Below are 18,301 nucleotides of genomic sequence, written 5' to 3'. Positions count from 1 at the left end.
GAAAAAAGATGTATACATAAAACTTGGATGTAGTTCAAACTTTTGAACACCAGAGGGTAATACAGATTCTGTAAATACCCAGCAACCCAAGAACTCCTAGTGGGGAAAAAGTATTTTGTAGTTGTTTTTAGCCTTTTAGGGCTCTTTAAGTGCAGTTGTAAATTTCCCTGCATTTCTTTTTCTTTAGAATCAGACAGAAGAGAGGCTAAATTTGCTTTATTTTGGAAATTATGCTTACAAATATAGAAAAGCTCCTAAAGTGTTTATATTACATTAATTAGCCTTGATAGATTATGTAGCAAAGATATGTTTCTTAAAGTAGAAAGCTGTTGTTATAGAGGAAAAATTGTGAGACAGTCTGTCATTTTGAAATAGAGAACAAGAGATGATATTCTTTTCATTTCTTTGTTGTGCTTGATCCAAAGTCTTTTTATGTTTTGTGCTCCGGTTTTCAGTACTCTTACATGTAATTGAGTGAAGCCTTTGGAGATTGAAAACTGTGACAGTCACATTAATATTTTGCCTCCTCTAGATTAGAGATTTGAAGAAACTTCACTTTGATGTAATGAGAAGTTTGATTTCACTATTTGCCTTAGTAGCATTTTATTTTTAAAGCTGGTATAATTAAATGACCATAACAGTTATTATTATTAGTTGCAGTCACTATTCTAACTACATCCTTTGTGTCGTTTTACTTTACACTCAATAAATGAAAAATCTTGGAGGAGATCCTGTAGCACAGCACGTTAAGCTGTGGCCCGGGATGCCTGCCTCTTCTGTTGGAGTGCCAGTTTGAGATCCAGCTGCTGTACACTCTAGCTTCTTGCTGTTGTGCCTAGAAGGCAGTTGATGGTGACCTGAGAGCTTGGAATCCTGCCACACATGTGGGAGACCTAGGTGTTATCTCTGGCTGCTGGTTTTACACCCTGCCTAATCGGGGCTGTTGGCGGTTACTGGGGGGTGAACTAGCCAATAGTAGAGCTGCTCACTGTTTAGCACTCTGTTTTTCAAATAAATTAATACATTTTGATAGTAAAAAAAATTACAAAATCTTGAAATGTTCCATAATAGTTTTCATGGGAATAGGTAAATCAACAGATAGAATGCTAATAAATTCCTGAAACTATCTATATAAGCAAACAACAACAACAAATAAAACAGATGTTGTTGCATTAGGAAGTGTTTTTTATTATTGCCTAACCTACTTGTTCTTCTTATTTGTACTTTTACATTATTCTTTTTTGGCCCTCACTTCCTTTATGTCTTATTACACCAGAACATAATCGTACTAGCTTTTGCAGAAGTATATTGATATGATTACATTTACTGTTAGCTTCTGTCAGTTTACTTTTTTGCTTAACTAAATCAAGAATTTGCCTTTTAATATATTTTCTTGGATTTTTATTTGAGGGGCAAACACAGAGGCAACAAGGTGCAAACAGAGTGCCCGTGTGCTGGTTCACCTCCAGAGTATTCACAACGCTTGCTGGAGCTGAACCAGGCCAGAGGTGGAAGCCGGAAACTCCATCTATTACTTTCAGATAGGAGGCAGGGTCTCACTCACTTCTGTCTTCCAGAGCTTGGCTGTGAACCCAGAGACTGCTGAGGGCTATGTCTTATTTGGTGTCTTGGTTGCTATGCGGAACATTCTAATATGTCCTTTTTGAGTACATTAGGTGTGTTTCTACTTTGTGTTTATTTTCTGAGTTATTTTCTGTCTTGTTGTAAGAATATTAGATGCATATTTTTATTTCATTTCTCTAGGACCGTATTTTGAAATTCTATGCACAGACATTTACGCTTTCACCATTATATATGACCAAGGAGATTTATGCAAGTTTAGGTATGTTTATTAAATCATTTTAGTGTTTTCTTTTTTTTTTTTTTTTAAAGATTTATTTTTATTATTTTTTCATTGGAAAGGCAGATATACTGAGAGGAGAGACAGAGAGGAAGATCTTCCGTCCGATGATTCACTCCCCAAGTGAGCGCAACGGGCCGATACTATGTCGGTCCGAAGCCAGGAGCCTCTTCCGGGTCTCCCACGCGGGTGCAGGTTCCCAAAGCTTTGGGCTGTCCTCCACTGCTTTCCCAGGCCACAGGCAGGGAGCTGGAAGGGAAGCGGGGCTGCCGGGATTAGAACCGGCGCCCATATGGGATCCCGGGTGTGCGAGGTGAGGACCTTTAACCACTTGCGCCACCGCGCCGGGCCCAGTGTTTTCTTTTTTACATGTAATTAAGAAAAATGGATAGGAAGTAACTTTTCAGAAAGGATGTAAATGAATGGTATAATGGTTTTATATTTTTGTTTTTTTTCAGCTAAATATTTGGAAATATATTTTCTTTCTGGAGAAAACCATATTCCTAGTCTTTCAGCTGGTGTAGATATAACTAATCCCAATGTGATCCGCGTACTTAAAAAGGTATGCATTTGTTAAAATGTGCTTTTATTTTTATGTAAGTAGTTTTATATTTAAGAATTTTAATTTTTGAGGAATGTTGTGTACTGCCTTGTAGGTTCGTCTTCTAAATGAGTATCAGAGAGAGGTTCCATCTTTCTGGATACGTCACCCAGAGAAGTAAGTCGCTTGACTAATGCTGAAAGAAGACCTAACCTTTCTGCTCTGTGTGTATTTTAAAAACAGGCAATAAAGGTAGTTTCAACAGTTTTTGTTTGTCTTTGCTGCTTTGTATAAGTGTCTTAAATGTTCTTTAAGCTTTTTCCTTTATTTCTGAAATTTTAAAGACAGATGTAAGTATGTCTGTGAATGAGCCACTGTTGAAATACAAACAGTATCAGTTTTTGAAGCATAAAGGTTGGATGTAAATCAAACAGCTATTGCTTACTGAAATGAAAATTTGTTCCTGTAGATTGAATATTACTTTATCAAATAATCAGAGTATCACTAGCCCTAGTGTATCTGTCATAACATTTGTCATTTCTCTAAAATCACTTATTTCTCAAACATTAAGGTATATGGAAGAAATTGTGGAGAATACTTTGTCTTTGCTATCAGTTAAACATGATCAAAGCCATCTTATTTCACAGACGATTTTAGATCCAATCTACTTTTTTGCATTGGTCGACACCAAAGCTGTGTGGTTCAAAAAGTGGATGGTAAGGAAATATTTTTATACTCTCCTGTGCATTGCTATATCATTCTGAAGAATAGCTGATGTTTTAGTATTTTCTGTGGGGTTAGAGTTTAATTGCTTTTTCATTTGATTTTATAAAGATCTGTGAGGTAGATGATAATACTCAATTTTTAAGTTGTAATGTTTGAGGCATGGAGAAATAAAGTTGCCTGAGATTATTTAATAAGAGGCACATCAAGAATAGGATTTTAAATGACAGTTAATTTGAATCTCTAGTTGATCTATGCTTACAAAGTCTAAATTTGTTAAAGCTTTAAAAATTTTTAAAATAGACATGATAGGACAGGAGGGTTTAGTGTTCATTTTCTTTTAAAAGATTTATTTATTTGAAATAGAGAGAGAGAGGTATCTTCCATCTGCTGGTTCACTCCCTAAGTGGTCACAACTTCCAGGGCTAGGCCAGCCAAAGCGGTGTTCAGTTCATCAACATGGGTATCAGATCTCAAGTGGTTGGACCCTTTTCTGTTCTGTTCTCAGGAGTACCTGCAGGATGCTGGAGGTGAAGTGGATATCCTAACTTGCAGGTGGTATCCTAACTTGCTGTGCCACAAAGCCAGTGTCAGGATGCTCATTTTGCTGTGTCATAGCAAAAGTGGCAGTGTATTCATTCAGTACTCAGCATGGCTTGGGTATTACCTAGCTGATGGCTTCTTTTTTGGCCTTTTGTTATTTAAATCATATGATAATTGTCTAAACAGTACACAGTTCTATCTTTGGTAATTTACTTTACCTGGTCTATAAGTTGTTTTTGCAAATGTCATCTCAATTTAGTTAATTCAGCATAAACTCCTTTTCCTCATTTCAGAAACTTTTTTTATTTTTGTATTGATTATTCAATTATACTGTTATTGAAGAAAATTAGCAAAATATGTAAGTGTATCAGTAAAATTAACTTTTTCAAATTAAACAGCATAGCAATAACAACTTCTAAGGGTTTGGCTTATGTTGATGCTTCTCATCTATTTAGTTTTTTTTCAAAATTCAAATTATTGTACTAATGACTTGAAGTTAATTTCTTTTCTGTACATATTTTATTGCCACAACACGATTTCCTGAGAGAATGGGGCAGATCACACCTGAAAAACTAACCAATAAAAAGTCATTAAAAATCAGATATCTGAGAGTGTCTACCGTCAATGCAAATTCATCGCATCCTCTAAACCCTTTGTACCTCTACGGACAAGACATTAAATAAGTGTATCTTTGTCCATGTGGGCTTGTTTAAGTTATTTAAAATATTGTGATGCCAAAACATTCATGCATAAATGTGTGAACAGTATCCCCATGTGGTAAAACTTTCTTTTTTGCCTAGTCAGGCAGTACGTTGAGTTTTATCTGAAGGTTTTATTTGGTTAATTCTCTAAACTCTGAGGGTTCCTTTTCAGAATATGGATAGAAAATGATTATATATCAAAATGTTTCTCTTACTAAAGTCGTAAATGGTTTTTGAAACATTTTAAGCATTGTGGTTAAAAAATTCTGATTAATCTTTAATGAGCAAAAACCTAATCACTTGAAAAAAATCACTTTTTTCCAAGAGTTTTGATCATCTTTTCTGGGATTTACCATACTTACTATTTTTTTGTTATTCCTAGTTAAAATGTAGAAACTATATCTATTAATAGTAATCACAGCTAACACCAAACAGATTTTATAGTTTTCCCTGTTTTGCGTTATGCTATGCATGTACATGTCTTAATCTCATTTTTATTTATGTCTAGGTAGAGAATGAAAGCTTTTTAGGAATGTTAAATATGTTAAAAAAATGATTGGCAGTAAATAATTAGGATACTGACTGTTCGGATCCTTTCAACCTTGGCAAATTCCCGTTTCTGTAGACAGTGTGAATTCTCATCAGAGAGGTTCTCTCCTTCCCATTTGTATGTTTTCCTTGAGTTCTATTGTGATTTGGGATTGTCATTTTAAAATAGCATGAAAATTGGGTCCAGGTTATGAATAGAAGGGGGTTTTGCTGGTCTGCACTAGATAATTTATGTTTTTGATGTGATCTGTGTCCTTATGATAGCTGTGCTCTTAATACAGAGTATGTGAAAAGCCTGTTTGGTATTGGTTGTGATAATTGAAACTTAAGCTGCTGTGTGATTTATATTAAAACTAATGAAAGGAAAACAGATTTTGACTGGCCTAACTTGAATGCTAAATATCGTTTCCTTTGAATTTTAGCATGCTCATTATAGCAGATCTACAGTACTGAGGCTCCTTGAAAAGAAATATAAGTCTCTGGTAAGATTGCACTTATTTATTTTTTAAAGATTTATTTATATTTCTTAAACTGGAAAGTCAGATTTACAATGAAAAGGAGAGGGAGAGAGAGCTTTCTTTTATCAGCCTGTTCGTTCCCCAGGTGGCTGCAATGACCAGGACTGAGCTGATCTGAAGTCAGTAACCAGGAGCCAGGAGCACCTTCTGGGTCTCTCACATGAGTGCAGGGTCCCAAGGCTTTGGGCCATCCTTGACTGCTTTCTCAGGCTGTAAGCAGGGAGCTGATTGGGAAGTGATGCGCCCAGGATATGAACTGGAGCCCATATGAGATCTTGGTGCCTGCAGGGCAAGGACTTTCACTACTAGTCTACTGTGCCAGGCCCTGTACCTGTATTTTTATGTTAAAAAATAATGTCGAAAAGGTGTATGACATAATAACGCTAATATGAAAATTTGGATGATGATAAGCAATAATGGATAATGAAAAAAATCCCCTTATTATGTAACCTTAACCTACCATCTTATGAAACCTTTAAGTTAAAAAATAAGGACTTTAAATGTAATCATGTTAATCATTAATAAGCATAGTGACTTGGGCTGCTATAGATAAGCCAGCTTGGAAAAAGCCATATTTTTAAATGTTACTTGTAATCTGATTTAGATAAGGCATTCTTTAGGGAATTTTGTAAAATAAATCCATGCTATTGAGTAAAACTTTCATGAAACGATGCTGATGATAGACGCTTTTGCATTAATAAACAATTGGTTCAAGATATATGAAATATTAGGCCAATACAACATATATATCCAAAGTCTATTTGGATATCTATATTTATTACTGCTGGTGAAAAACCATGTAAAGTTACTGAAAGGAGTAGAAAATAAATCAATGTCTAATAATAACATTTTAGATGCATGAAAAGCTAGAAATTTATTATATTTAAGAAGTTTTTTATATAACCATATACAATCTATTCTCTATATTATTGTGCCAGGCCCAAGAGTTAATAATTTAGAAATATGTTTGAGGGCCCAGCACAGTAGCTTAGCTGCCAAAGTCCTTGCCTTGAATGCGCTGGGATCCCATATGGGCGCCGGTTCGAATCCCAGCAACCCCGCTTCTCATGCAGCTCCCTGCTTGTGGGAAAAGCAGTAGAGGACGGCCCAAAGCTCTGGGCCCCTGCACCTGTGTGGGAGACCTGGAAGAAGCTCCTGGCTCTTGGTTTTGGATTGGTGCAGCTCCAGCTGTTGCAGCCGCTTGGGGAGTGAACCGTTGGACAGAAGATCTTCCTCTGTGTCTCTCCTTCTCTCTATATATCTGCCTTTCCAATAAAATATTAACTCTTTAGATCTGTTTTATTTGCAACGTTAAACATACCCAAATCAATTTTAACCTACAAGTTCAATGCATTATAAATTAATTTAATGTTTTATTTGGTCAAATATTTTACTTCATGATACCTAAACTATTAAGTTGCATAAGGTTTTAATTTATAGTTTTCAAAATATCAAAATATATTCATGTTTCATTGAGTTTTAAAAGGAATTATGGTCTCAATCTTGAAAAGAATCATTTATTAAATGGATGTAGGAATCATGATTTCTACTTTATTTTCAGAAATGATGGGCAGATTTTTTTGTATCTGTGATAAAGCTGTGTACCATGGATTTATACTTCTGTTGTATAGGGAATCCTTATGTTTAGGAGTGTGGAAATATTAGCCTGTTTTGCATGATGGGCTGCCAAAGCATTTCTTATAGCCTCTCATTAGTTCTGTCCACTGATGTTTTCTGTAATGATTGGGTATGTTCATTGTTCTGTGGGATATATATAAGCTGTATGTAGCAATTGAAAACTTCTGTTGTGACCAGGGTTTCTAAGAAACTGAAGTTATAGTTAAATAGTTCTGTGGTCCTTGGTTACTGTGTGTGTGTGTGTGTGTGTGTGTGTGTGTGTGTGTGTTTATGTGTGTTTAATTCTCTTGTGTCTGTTATTTAGCAGATTTTTTGTTGGAGAGCATGAAAGCTTCAAATCATTTATTTATTGCCATCAGTTTTTTTTTTTTTTTTTTTACAGAGATACCTGAGAAAGTTATAAACTATTTCTTTGGTGTTCCAAAATCTTGAACACTAAACTAGCTATTTTGAGAGTCAGCATAAATCTTTATCTTTTATTTTTAAAAAATGTGTGACTTTGTCCAGTATATGATTAAAGGGATGGATTTTGATTTTTCTTGCTCCCTGGAAGTCATTTTCAAAAGTGGGTCACCTTTTAATTTTTTTCTCACTCTACTGTAGTTAATATTCTTTTAAAGATTTCCATCTTCCAGGTTAATAATTAAAGAAGCTAGCTAAGTATGTATTTGATGGTACAATCCAAAAACTTCTTACATGCAGTCTTGATTTTTGTAACTTCTCAGGGATTAGGAAAGTCATTCATTGAATCTAGTTTGGTATTAAATCTGTCTGTTACAGATCTACCAGTATCATATGATGTGATTGTTTCTTACCAAATGAAATTGTTCTTTTTCCTATGACTGTTAGATTCTCATAAACGAAGGTTCATGCATTTAAGAAGGGAAGAGAGTGGAAGGCATATAAGTGGATTATGAAAATAAAGCTAGGTAGAAAGAAATGAGTGCTTTTGTCATGTCAAAATTTCCCTATACTGGCAGTTGTTGTCAATCATTTACTTTTACATTTGTTCCTGTTGCAAAATGGGGTGCAGATGTTACATAAAAATAGAAGAAAAATACTGAATAAAAAGTAGTTAAAAGGCTATGTGATTATTTAGCAAAAGGTGATGGGAATGTTAATTAAAGTTGTAATAATGAGAATTGGGATAATGGATGGTTTCAGGAATACCATGTTTTCTGAAACCTGAGTGGAAGTGAACTAAAGACCCTGAGATAAAATATTTTGGAGATGGTATTATAGAAGTTATGGTCTTTTCTTTTTGTCTTCTAATTTTTTAGAACTTCTGCTACATTTAGTATTAATTTTGCATGTCAAAAATTCCTGTTATGATTACAAGTCATTATTTTGTTTGTTTTAGTTGAAAATGTGTTGGAGGTATTAAGTGGAAAAAGGTGGAAAGTGTTGAGACAGAAAGTTGGTTATGAGTTTGTATGACTGCTTACTGAAACATGATGAAAGCGTGAGTTAAGGTTATGACAATGAAAATTGGGATAATGTATGGCTTCAGGAATACAATATTTAGAATGTTATATTCTGAATATGTTATATTCAAAGGACTTGATTTTCCATGGAGAATGGATGAGGCCTCAGGTAATTGTGGTAATGCAATTCTTGAGGTATGCAACAATGCATGAGGCAAAAATGTCACTGCTAAAAATAATGACTTTTACATTAGATAGATTTGTTTGTGTAGAATTTGAAATGCAGGTGTCAAGCAGTCATGGATTTGGAACTCTAAAGTTTGGTTTAGACAAGACATGTGGCTGTGGAAGAATGGTCCCCAAACCCAGCCATACATTTGATCATATGCTGGGAAATATATAGTTGCATTGACTGCTACCATTTAAGATTGTGTTAAGTCGGAAAGATATGCAAATGCTAGCGAGCTTGGAAGAGACTTTGCCCACATTGAAACTGGACAGGACATGTATAGTTCCTTTACTGAACTGTGACAGCTCCTGCAAAGTGTTGTCTATGAGGGAAGTCCTTTTAATTTGGAGCTGATCGTGTTGGCACCTCTGCTTAGGAAATACCATGTTCCCATACCTCTAAAGGAAAAGGTGCTCAGGATAAACTACTTTCGTATCTATTCAGACAGTTCAGGTCCAGTGAAATTTCTCCTTACCAGTTCTCTGATGGTAGAAACCCTTTTGAAATTTAGGTTCCCAGATACTGTCAGAACCCAACTTTCAAAGCAGACTTTTCTGAGGTGGAAGTCCTGCCATGTTATTTATTTCCTATATATAGCTGAGGCCGTAAGAATGAATGAGTTGGGAAAATCAATTGATACCCCAGTTCGGAACTCACCTGTACAATTTTCGTATTTTTTCTCACTTCAACCTTAATCCTTCCTTCACTAGGGTTGTATCTAGTTCTTTCTTCGGAGTACTTTTTTTTTCCCATCAACTAACCTCTTTGTTTTATGAGGGTGTCTTCATATGCATATTATAAAAGAAAAGACTGTACATGGATTTCAATTTTGTTTCACCCTAAAATAAGAACCAATTCCCTTTCCCATGATATTTTTTGAAGCATTCTCCTACAAACTGTTCCTCTCTTTTAACTTGCTCTGAAGACACTTAAGCATGAGCATACCCTTCCAGCCTGAGGTATTCTTTACTCTGTGAGACCCTTGTACCATCAGCCAATTGTTTTCTTCACAGCGAACCTTTCCCAAAGTGAAAATTGTACTAGTTACCTTCACTTTTTTAGTTCTTAATCCTTTTTGAATTATAAACTGGTTTTACTCTGCCAGCTTCTATGAAGCTGACCTTTCCAAGGTTACCAACAACTTTATTCTTGTTAAATCTGATAGTTTTCAGTCCTTATCTTCTGGGTGGCTTCTCTTTTTGCATGGCTGTTAGAATGAGAAGGCATCTTGAAGGAGAAGGTGTTGAGGGAAGGGGAATAGGTTGCCTTGTGTTGGTGGTGGATAGGATTCAAGAGTTCAAATGGAAACTCAGCAAATTCAAGGGCATAGTATGGATAAGAGATCCTTTGTTATTGTGACTGTTTTTTGAGAAGATTTTCCTTATCACTTTTTGACATTTGTAGTGTTTGAGGTAAGTGAGAAATGAGGACTGGATCTAGCTAATACTTTAATGGGTGGGTGGGATGAAAAATACTCTATGGCAAAGGAAGAGAGGTTTTAGTCATAGCCACTGAGTTTTTATATCTTACATTATAAGACATAAAGGGTAAAAGAGTCTTATTTCTGTCTGTTGACACCAACATTATAATATTGTTGACGTATAAATGTTTTCGATTTCTTCAGAATGATGCCATAATTAAAATGTAACTGGAAAGACTGAACTTTATTAGACAAAGTGGTATTATTGGAGAGTTGTTCTAGAAAATCTCCCAGAGCATTTTTTACAGCTTGATTAAATTTTAAGTTACTGTACTTATAGCATGAACATTTCTGAAAGTAATAAATTATTATTTTATCAGATAACTTCAGCTGTGCAGCAGTGTGTTCAGTATTTTCAATTGTGTCAGACCATGAGAACTGATGAATTTTTGGAACATTCAAAGCACTGTGGTGAGTGTCAGTTTTTCTATTATGTATTTAAGAAGGTAAATGCTATTAATAAAAAGAATTTAGTAGTTTCTTTTGAATAGTTGATTATATCCTGATCAACTAAGTTGTTTGCTAATAGTGTGAACTGTTATTTATGAATTTAAAAGATAAACTTCTATCATGACTTTTTCTAGCAGAATTGCCCTTGAAATTAATGTTTGATCAATTCATGTTGGACAGTCTTTAACTTTATAATAATGCAAGGTTCACTGCTTTCTCTCTAACAGTATATCAGCTATTCGCTTATGCCTCCAGTAAAATAATGTTTTGTTTTTGACTATAAGTGATTCTTCAATTCATATTGGAGAATTTTTTATACTATAATAATACATGTTCACTGCTTTCTAACAGTGTATTAGTTATTCACTTAGATTCTTTAGTGGGTGGGAAAGTTCCAAAAATATTCTTTATTAAAATTAGATATTCATTGTTATTAGATACTTTGTGATTCCTCTCCTTTTATTCTGGGTCAGCTAAAATGTCATAAATGTTTCATAATCTGACAATGATTTCTAATCTGATCTTTTCTTAGTTACTGATTAAAGTAACTCTTAGATTCTCTTTTGCACCTAAACAACTTCCTTTGTATTTTCATTGCTCTATCTGTAATCCTCTACACAAATAGCTGTCTTATTTATTATGAAAATTAATGTGTATACTTTTTAGGAAGACAGCTCTGCTTATTCTTATTTTTACTTTTTTTTTTTACTTACAATTTATCTGTAACTTGTCATGTGAAACTGATTTTCTTTAAGATATATTAATTTTTATTGGAAAGGCAGATTTATAGAGAGAGGGAGAGACAGAAAGATCTTCTGTCTGCTGTTCACTCCCCAAGTGACTGCAACAGCCACAGGTAAGCCAACTGAAGCCAGGAGCCAGGAGCTTAGTCCAGGTCTTCCACGCAGGTGCAGGGACCCAGAGCTTTGGGCCGTCCTCGACTGCTTTTCCCACAAGCAGGGAGCTGGATGGATGGGAAGTGGAGCAGCTGGGACATGTACTGAAAGGGCATCTCAGCGCATGTGGAGGAGAATTTAGCTTCTGATGCTTCCTGCTTGGCCTGTTAAACTGATTTTAATTATTCGGTTATTCTTTTTTTGTTTCTCTAAGCAAATAATAAAAAGCTCTTTTGAGAGTATGCAGATATCTTAGAATTTTCTGTATCACATAATTTCTTTAGCTTCTAGCAAGAGGTAAAATGGCCAAAGAATAACTCAGGGACTTCAAATGCCATTAATGTCTTGTAGTGGAGGAGAAAGTATAAAAGTTAATTTATTCTCTCTCTCTCTTTGTCTTCCTCCCTCCTTTTTGCTCTCTCTCTCTTTGTGTCTCTTCTTTCATTCATTCATTTGTTATACTTGAAAGGCTCAAGACTTTAGGATTTAGGAGCCAACATTATGGAATTGTCAGCATTTGTGTGCTGGTTAAAATCCTGGCTTTTTGCTTCTGTTTTGGCTTCCTGCTAATGTTCCTAAAGTACCTGGGCGTCTACCACCCAAGGAGACCTAGTTGGAATTCCAGGCTTCTGGCTTTGGCCATGGCATATCTGGCTGTTCAATCATTTGGGTATTAAACCAGTGTATGGAGATTCTCTCTCTCGCTTTTTATTTTTCTCTCTCTCCTTCTCTCTTACTGTGTGTGTGTCCCTTTCTCTGTAACTATCTTTGAAATAAATGACTAAATCTTTTTTTATATAATTTTTTAAATTTTGTCAATATTTACATAGTTAATTTGGGCAAAAAGGGTCAAGCCCCACACGGTTTCCCACCCACCCCAAGTCCTGCATGTGGGGCATGCTCTGAGATACTCGTTGAAGTGGTTTCAATAGGTCACCAGTTTTGAAATTGCTGCCAATCTTGCCTCTCCAAACACGATGAGGTTGTTGAAAAATCCATTAATTGACATTGTCCATCATAGCGTCTCTATTTGCCCGGTATTTTGTTGCCAACCTATAGCTGAGGTGGTTGATTAACTTGTTCCATCTTCTGTCCCTTCATGGTTTGGGTTCTGAGTCTGGCATGAAACAAATGACTAAATCTTAACACTCAGATTTCAGAGCATTTCTGATGTTTTTAGTAATACTCACCTTGTGTTGACTTCATTGGTGAAATACAGTATGTTGTATTTTCTGTTGATTCCCCCCTTCACTTTTGAGGTTCTTTTTAAATGACAGATGATTACTCTGACAATTTTATGTCTATTATTTTGGAATAAATATTGTATGCATATGCTATTGTGGGATTTGCCAATTTTATGACTGCTTCTCTTCAGATATAGTGTAAAGGACCTTAGGAAACAATAAGGAAAATAATTAAAAAAAATTCGAATCAAGTGTTTCTCCATTAAAGGCTGTTATTTAATTGTGTTTCAATGTTTAGAAGGGAGTGAAGAAAGGTACTAAACAATATAAATGACTCTAAAAAAATGTTTTTGTTTGCCTCCTTTTTAAAGGAACCAGACAGAAAACTTTCTACTACTCAGGACAAGAATTGCAATATATTTATTTTATCCACTCACTTTGTCTGTTAGGAAGATTACTGATTTATACACAAGGCAGAAAACTCTTTCCTGTAAAGCTGAAGAATAGAAAAGGTAAGTGCAGTCAGGAGAATGGCTGTGTTGAGAGATGATAGGATTTATATGCTATGGAGTATTGCTTTTAAATTTATCATTTACTTCACCTACTTGAAAGGTACATATACACAGAGACAGAAAAAGAGAGATAGACAGACATCTACCTGGTCCACTCTCTAGGTTCCTCTAACAGTGGGAGGATTGACCAGGCCAAAGCTAAGGGCCTGGGAATCAATATGAATGTTTCAGGGTAATCAGAACCCAAGTACTTGACCCTTGATGTGCTGCCTTCCGGGATGTGCCTTAGCAGGAATCTGGAGCTGGAAATGGAGTCAGGGGTCAAGCCCAGGCACTTTATGATAGGATATGTGCATCTCAGATGGTATTTTAACTGCTTTGCCAGATACACACCGCAGGAATTTTCAGACTTGGAAACCTGTATGATCTCTTTCAGAGTATTTTTTTCTTTTAGTTTTGAGTGTATACTTTTCTTGACAAATTAAGTATTTTGTTGCTGTTTGCTCTTCCCCTGCCCTTTAATGCTTTCTTTATTTCACCCCACCTTTTAAAAACCTAGGCATAGTTGATCATCTAGGTCTGGATGCAGAACTGAAGAACTCATATAAGTTTTGCTTCACTTATAAACTGATCATGTGGAGATATTAGCTAACCTTTATTCTTTCAGTGTCTATATCTTTAAAAATGGGATAGTGATATCTCTGATGCTAAATGCATACTATTTTAGCAATCGCAGATTAGGATTGAGAACACTGTTTTTAAACAATGAAGTTATATACTGTTTTGTATACCAGCACATTAATTTTACCTGGCATTTCATTTATTTCTCCAGTACACTTCACCCATTGCCATCTTTCTTTTAAAGCTTAATAAATAGAATTTAGTATGCACATGCATACACATACCAAAGGCATTGGTGTGGCCAGCCTGAGATTGTACTCTTTTGAAAGCTTGCTTGCTAGATTGCACCTGGCTTTCATCTGTGAACATGGATTTCCAATGATTCTCAGAGCTGGTAAGAATGTCTAAGTTGCTTTTACACTGATCAACATTTAAGCAGTTTGTTTATGTAATGGCATTTATGCTGAACACTCAGTTTCCTTTTTGGGAGAGATGTGTTCTGATGCACGCTAGGCTGAGGGCTTAGCCCTCAGGAAGGATGTCAACAGAGTCTTGAACCAGTGCCCATATGGATGCTGATGCCAAGGTGGAGAATGAGCTTGTTGTGCTTCTTTCTGGCATATTTTAAAAATAGAAAATATAGTTTTGGCTTGTGAGCCTTATGAAATCACGTCATAAGCGTTACAATTGATGTGTCTGTCTTATAGAATGTATTTATTTTGAGTACTCTTCTGCACCATCATCTAGCTGTTTTGTTTGCTAAATCTTTCTACTTGATTGTAAGCTCCTTGAGAAAATAATATTATTTTATAATTCCTGTGGTATGTCACCTCATTCTAGGCATAATTGGTATTCAGTTGAGAATTTATGATAGTCTTTCACTAGGAGCTGACATTTTATAGGATAATGTCAAACTTTGCAGATGACAGTAGAGAAAATATGTACTTGTGTTGGTTCAGATGTTAATGTAAGTTTACTTATCAGTTACTTCTAGTTAGCATCTTATACTTAATGATTACAAAGCAGATAGAGAAGTCTTCCCTATTCATAGATTCACTTTTTAAACATCTGCAACAGCAAGATGGGCTAGACTGAAACTGGGAGCCAGAAAATCAGTCTGGGTCTCCCACATACATGGTAGAAGCTACTTGAGCCATTGTCTGCCAGCCTTCTAGGTACACATTAGCAGGAGGTTGGAACAAGGAGTGGTGTCTGCAGCAGTGTCTTAACTGCTAATTTAAACAACAATCATCACTGTGACCTTCCACATCCACTTTTTGAGATACCAGATGACACAGGTCATGTAAGATGGAATTGTACTATGATAACATACATCATCAGCCATCTTTAAGTTTGTATAAAGACTTGTTCTATTTTATTTATTTATTTTTATTGGGAAGGCAGATCTACAGAGAAAAGGAGGGAAAGAGAAAAAAGATCCTTTATCTGTTGGTTTGTTCACTCCCTGAGTAGCCACAATGGCCGGAGCTGAGCTAATCTGAAGCCAGCAGCCAGGAGCTTCTTCTGAGCCTCTCATGTAGATGCAGGGTCCCAAGGCCTTGGACCATCTTCTACTGCTTTCCCAAGCCACAAACAGGGAACTAGATGGGAGGTAGAGCAGCTGGAATATGAACCAGTGTCCATATGGGATCCTAGTGGATGCAAAGCAAGGATTTAGTTACTCGCCTCATGCTGGTTTCATCTTTAAAGTTTTAATGCTATTTTACTGGAACCTTTTAATTAAATTTCTATAGCAAGAGTTGGTAAATTACATTCCATGGACCAAATCAGGTTTGCTTCTGGTTCAACTGTCTGTGCTTAAGAATGACTTTTAACTTGTTGGATTAAGACTTAGAAGACCATTTTCAAACATATGAACAAATAATTGTATTTTAGTGCGCATAAATGAAATTTTATTGGAAGCACATTCATTTGTATGTTGCATGTGGCTGCTTAGTGCTTCAGCAGCCATTTTGAGTAACAGAAGATGTTTGGTTATAAAGCCTAAAATATTCACTGCCTACTGCTTTACGGAGAAAGTTTGCTTACCTCGTTTCTATAGTGCTTTCTATAAGATAGTTGAACCAATGCATTCAGCTGTATTTTACTGCTGCTTGAATAAAGTCAAACAAACAAAATGACAAAATTTGCATAATTTCATTTACAGATTTGTGTTAAGTGAATACTTTAAAATAAATGGAAGAACTACACTAAAACAGCATTAGTTGCATTTCTTAATTTACTATCTTTTAACTGAATGTAGCGAATGTTTCTAGAGTCATGGATCATAAACTCCTTTCCACGTTACTGTACTCTAGTTTCTATGAAAATCATGTAGGTGAATGGAAACAGAGTTTTTGAGTTGATTGTAATTAATTTTCTTTTTTCTTTTCGAAGATTCAGTGTCCCTTACAGATCTTCTGGTACTGTTTATTCAGCTTATTTATTACTCACCAAGTTACCCAAAGATAGCACCAGCTTCAGAATTAGGTAATTTTATTTTTAATTTTTCAGAGAGAAGTAGAAATATCTAAAATATTTAAATATGCTATTGTCTAGATATTTTGAGTAATTGATCTAGTTTGGTAAATGAGTTGGGTTAAGATACAATAACATCTAAAAGATATTATGTTAATAATTGGTAATGCCTCATGCTTAATTTTGTTGATGTTTTATGGTATTTCTAATCAACTTTTACCTGTTTAAAATCAGTCTTAACAGAGAATTTATGTGTTGTGCTTTACTAACAAGATGTTCTTAAGAAATGATCTGAGCATTTGCATAGGTGGGTACAAATATGTTCTGTAGCAAAATACTTACCAGTACTTGGATTAATTGATTTGTTATTCCTCATTTGTGAAACTTCAGTTCTTTTTTCAAGATCTTTCATGGAAAAGAAAAGCTTCATATATTTTTCAATAAAATGCCTTTTAGTTTTATGATATTATTTGGCTTATAACATGTCTTAAAATATTAATATTTGAAAGCTCACTTTTAGTTTTCCCATTGAATATCTATAAAAGTTTCCAAAACAAAATTCTCATGATTAACCCCACTAATGCTAAGATTAGCATTCTAAGACTGCGAAGTACTCCAGGAATGGTAGCATAAATTCTGAGAGAAACTCAAGTGACTCAAAGAAAAAGATGGTAGCAATTTCATATAAATGCTATAATATTTCAGCTGATACATTTTAGTGGTGAAATTAGCCTATTGATTCTTGCAGTGACTCAGTTTTTTTCTTTTGCAGGATTTTCTTGCATAAATAAAGTATCAGCTAAAATATGCCTGCTGTTATAATCTTTTACTATATTTATTTTATGATAAAAATCATCTTTCATACTTTCTTGGTTTAATTACTTGCTACTACTGTGATTCACCATATAGTGGGTTTTTAAATGTTTTTGTTTGTTTGTATATGGTGCCTACGTCAATGTCTGGTGCATGAACATTGAAACAGGAGGTGATTGGTTGAGTAAATGAATGGAGAAATGCTTATCAATAAGCTATGTTAAAGCAAAAAAGTCTTTTCATCAGCATTTGATTAAAAAAAATCACTGAGCTCTCCTTTCTTGTGTTATATTTGTCAAATACTGACTTGATGTCAACATGTCCCTTTTGTTTGGAATATTTTAACGTAATTCAAGGACTTTGCTGTTTTATAGTATTGTGTTTTAGTAGGGCATTCTTAGATTAAACATCACTTTTAAGAGCATGTTACATCAAAAGTGAAAACATGCTAACTTTTGAAATAAATTATTTATATTACATTTATGTGTGTTACTGTTTTCCTGTTCATATTTGCTAGAAAAAATGCTTGTCATTGACTTTTGTGTTAGCACATTTTTTTTGGCTATGTAAAAGATAATGAAAATTTTTATTCTTCTCAGCCTTCCTTTTTTTTTTTTTGTAAAGATTTATTTATTTGTTATTGTAAACTCATTTACTGAGAGAAGGTGAGACAGAGAGGAAGATCCTCCATCTGCTGATTGACTCCAAGTGGCTGCAGCAGCCGGAGCTGAGCCCACCCAAAGGCAGGAGCCAGGAGCTTCTTCTGGTCTCCCACACAGGTGCAGGGTCCCAAGGCTTTAGGCCATCCTCGATTGCTTTCCCAGGCCACAGGTAGGGAGCTGGAAAGAAAGTGGAGTGGCTGGAATATGAATCGGCACCCATATGGGATCCTGGCATGTGCAAAGTGAGGGCTTTAGTCACTAGGACCTCAACCTTCCTTTTTTTTTTTTTGTCCATTGTCTTATTTTAGTGACTTTTATTTAATTTTCTGTAGGACTCAATGGCAAAATAACATGACTTAAAGGAAAGAATCAACGTGATCCAAGTAAAGTTTTCTAGGAAGAGAGAAGTTTTGACCTTGCTTCAAATTACGTCCTTAAAGTCTAGCAGTGATTTAATGTGAAATTGCAAAGGATTTTA

General features: G+C 35.2%; 1 protein-coding gene across 1 annotated transcript in view; it reads left to right on the top strand.

The window, feature by feature from the left end:
- TBC1D32 (TBC1 domain family member 32) overlaps positions 1-18,301 on the top strand; it is a 171,100-nt gene that overhangs the window by 24,805 nt on the left and 127,994 nt on the right. Inside the window, 8 exon segments of the mRNA XM_040965431.1 lie at positions 1,765-1,843; positions 2,320-2,423; positions 2,518-2,579; positions 2,974-3,118; positions 5,341-5,400; positions 10,528-10,618; positions 13,109-13,249; positions 16,268-16,360. Of these exon segments, the coding sequence (XP_040821365.1) occupies positions 1,765-1,843; positions 2,320-2,423; positions 2,518-2,579; positions 2,974-3,118; positions 5,341-5,400; positions 10,528-10,618; positions 13,109-13,249; positions 16,268-16,360 (775 nt within the window).

This window comes from Ochotona curzoniae, unplaced genomic scaffold, assembly GCF_017591425.1.
Source record: "Ochotona curzoniae isolate NIBS_2020 unplaced genomic scaffold, NIBS_Ocur_1.0 scaffold_3890, whole genome shotgun sequence".
Classification (NCBI taxonomy): Eukaryota; Metazoa; Chordata; class Mammalia; order Lagomorpha; family Ochotonidae; genus Ochotona; species Ochotona curzoniae.
Note: the sequence above shows the minus strand (reverse complement) of the source record. Positions and strands in the feature narration are given on the sequence as shown.